This window comes from Galeopterus variegatus, unplaced genomic scaffold (genome assembly GCF_000696425.1).
Source record: "Galeopterus variegatus unplaced genomic scaffold, G_variegatus-3.0.2 Scaffold11933, whole genome shotgun sequence".
Classification (NCBI taxonomy): domain Eukaryota; kingdom Metazoa; phylum Chordata; class Mammalia; order Dermoptera; family Cynocephalidae; genus Galeopterus; species Galeopterus variegatus.
Window position 1 is genome coordinate 73,007 of NW_007738044.1, and position 3,383 is coordinate 76,389.

General features: G+C 53.4%; 1 protein-coding gene across 1 annotated transcript in view; it reads left to right on the top strand.

The window, feature by feature from the left end:
* Positions 1-1,855: 1,855 nt before the first annotated feature.
* LOC103610865 (lysophosphatidylcholine acyltransferase 1-like) overlaps positions 1,856-3,383 on the top strand; it is a gene marked incomplete at its 3' end in the record, with an annotated part of 18,110 nt that continues 16,582 nt past the window's right edge. The window contains exons 1-2 of the mRNA XM_008594940.1: positions 1,856-1,894; positions 2,416-2,558. Coding sequence (XP_008593162.1) covers positions 1,856-1,894; positions 2,416-2,558 — 182 coding nt within the window. The remainder of the gene's footprint in view (positions 1,895-2,415; positions 2,559-3,383) is intronic.

Sequence of the window (3,383 nt, forward strand, 5' to 3'; positions counted from 1 at the left end):
GCAGTACACCTGCCCGGTAACTTACTTCCTCTGCACGTCGGGAAGAGACAGCCGGCTATCGATTGTAACAGCAGTGCCTCCATCGTGAGCTCTTAAGAATGGTCACTTTTGAGCCAAGAGCCCTGGAAAGCGGATTGGCAGCCCTGAGAGGCGCAGGGGCCGTGCCAGGGCTGGGGACTGAGAGATAGAGCGGGGACAGCATCTCAGAATGGGAAAGAAGCCTCATCCACAGGCTGTGTTCTTTTTTCCCTCTGCAACAAATTACGAAACACAGTCGTGCACCGCAGAGAGACGTTTAGGCCAACATTGGACCGCGTGTACCACGGTGGTGCAGGAGGATTATCGTGGAGCTGAAAGATCCCCTCACTGGTGGTGGTGTAGCTGCCGTAGCTGGGTCGCAGCACAGTTGCTTTACTCGGTCTAGTGCAGCTTAAGTGTGCGGTGGTCGTAAAGGCTGCGGTAGCGTGCAAGGCTGCCCCGGACCTTCACACTCACTCACCGGCTCACCCAGAGCGACTCCCAGGCCGGCAGGCTCCATTCGTCGTACATGCTCTGTACAGGTGCACCATTTTTATCCTTTAATCCTTGCTTTTCCTGCACCTTTTCAAGGTTTAGGCATGTTCAGATACACAGATGTCACCGTTGTGTTGCAGTTGCCTACAGTGTTCAGTCCAGGAGCAGGCCCTGTGGTTTGTAGCACTCTGTGGTGTCCACACAACAACAAAATCACCTAATAACACATTCCCCAGAGCACATCCACGTCAAGTGATGCGCGACTGTGATCACAAAGGATGGAAAAAGGGCACAATGTTTAGAGCCAAATTTTAAAAAGAAAGAAAAGGCAACCTTTTAAACTTACAGGATTACATTAACGTGGTACTTAGAAGAAGTGCTGAGTGTGAATACTAGGAAATAAAGTATTTCTGAAAATAATGATGCAGGCTTTTTGTTTTTACCTCAAGAAGTTAAAAAGAATATTAGTGTAAACTCAAAGAAGAAGAAAGAATCTTGTGAAAGCCACAATTAATATCATTGTACAGGTCACATTAGACAGAAAGAACAAAGCCCAAACTGGCTCTGTAAACCAATTAACATAGAAAAATATCTGGTGGCATGGCTTGAAAACTTCAGAAGACACAGTAATATTAGAGATGAAACTATAGATCAGCACTGATGTAAATTCGCAGGAGAGCGTGATAGACAACTTCACTCAATTATCTGGAGAAAAGACTCGAGGTGAACTTTGGTAGAAGGAGGGAAAAATCTGCCCCGGGCCTTTGTATTTTTTTAAATATGGCTAGTAGAAAATTTAAATCATGCATGTGCCTTGCGTTATATTTCTAATGGGCCTTGCTGGTCTTGACTGAAAACCCAAAAGAATCTACAGAGAAACCGAGGGAGCAGTCAACGCTCCCGTTGCAGGTGACTCAAAACCTAGCAGGACGGGGCCGGGGCCAGGGGCACCACTTGGAACTGACCTACATCTCTTTGTCCTCTGGACACAAAACTCTACCTATTTGAAGTTTTTATTATTGCCAGTAACCAAAACAATGCATCTATTGATCATAAATCCTCTACAACTTTAGAACTGCTCATCCATTTCCCCCCATTTTCCAGCTGATCCCCTAAGGTCGTTTGTCACAAAAGGCACCATTCCTGAGCATCCACCCAGGGGGAGAACCAGACACCATTCTGTGCACCACCAGGACCTGTGTCTTACTTGTCACTGAGCCTCCCCTGTAATGCTCCTGGCTCTGCCATTGTCCTGACTGCATGTCCCTCCAGGTGTCCATCCTCACTCCCGAGCTGTAGGCAGCAGCACTGGCCCCTCCCCACAGAGCCCTGACCTAGACACATGGCGGCAGCTGGTCCTGCAGCCTTGGCCCTGCCCTGGGTGAGGCCTGGGCTGGGCTGAGCTTCCGCCCTTTCACCAGCCCAGGTCTCCTGGGGCTGGAAGGTCACCCCTGAATCCATCTTCTCTGTGGTCCTAGGTCCAGCCTTGCAAGCTCCATACCAACCACCCCACCACTTTGCAGATGGCTGGGGCAGCATAAGCTTCGGGCCCACGTCAGCAATCTCAGAGGGGGCAGGGAGGGCAGGATGACGGCACCGGGGAAGCTGGGGGTGGGGGCCATGGTTCTGCATCTCAGGTGCAGTGCTGCCTAGTGGGGTGCACTGTCTGGGTCAGAGCCGTATTGAATTTGCCTGTCATCCCCAGGCTGTCCCCTCAGTGTCTCTGGTAAGGTGGCAGCTCCCCTGGCTCTCTGCCCTGCAGGACACACAGGGTTCAGGCAGGTCTGGGGTGCCCAGCGCCGTCTCCCAGGGCTGCTTCCCCAAGAGGTGTCCATGCAGAGAGTGGAGCGGAGCTGGTGCCTGGACACAGAACCCTGGAATGACGCCACCCTGTCTCTCCAGGTGGCCTTCATGACGCTGACACTGTTCCCCATCCGGCTCCTGTTTGCCGCCTTCATGATGCTGCTCGCCTGGCCCTTTGCACTAGTCGCCTCGCTGGGACCTGCCGACAAGGAACCTGAGCAGCCCCTGGCCTTGTGGCGGAAGTAAGTCACTCATTTGTGGGTGTTCTGGGTGAGTGGGGGTGTCACACAGCCAAACGGCTGATTCCATCCTCATGGTGTCTTCGTGTCTGTCCAGCGTGGACCTGCCCATCTTGCCCTTCCCAGCCCAGTGTCCCTGGGGCTGCCCTCTCCCAGTGGGGACACTGCCATCCTCCTGTTTCCACATCCTGAGCACAGAGATCCCCCCACCATGGCCTCCTCTGCTCCAGAACCTGCTGGGGCTGCTTGTTGCCTGGGACTGAAGTCAAAGCTTCCCAGACCACCCTCATCTGGCTCTGTGACCTGTCCAGCCCTGTTAGCCCTCCCACCTCAAACCCTTGGCTCTAGCTCTGCCGATGGGAGTCCATCCCCACCCCAGGGCCCCTGGGCTGTGCTAACTGAGCTCAGGTGGGTCCCACCCCAACAGCCCCCATACAGAGGTACCTGGATCTCGTATGGGTGCTGGGGGAAGGGGGCGTCTTCCAGCTGTAAGTGCAGCAGCTCTGTTGGGAACCACCTCTGGGGCAGACGGCCACTGGGCATCACCTACTGGCCTGGTTTAATTTAAAGTGGGCTAAGTGTGAACTGCTTCTCACACCTTCAAAGTCCAGTGACTTTACATAAAAATCCGTGTCCGGCCAGTCTTGGCAAAGAGGTGCTTCTGGCTCCGATTGGCTGGAGCCAGGCACGGCCCAGCCCTCGGAAGCTGCGTGTTGCCCCCTGGCGCCGTCTCTGCAGGGCTGAGTTTCCTCCTTGCTCTGTAGACTGAATCTGTTTGTTGCTTTTAAGCACTGACTACAAATAAGCCACGGCTATCTGTAGATGGAT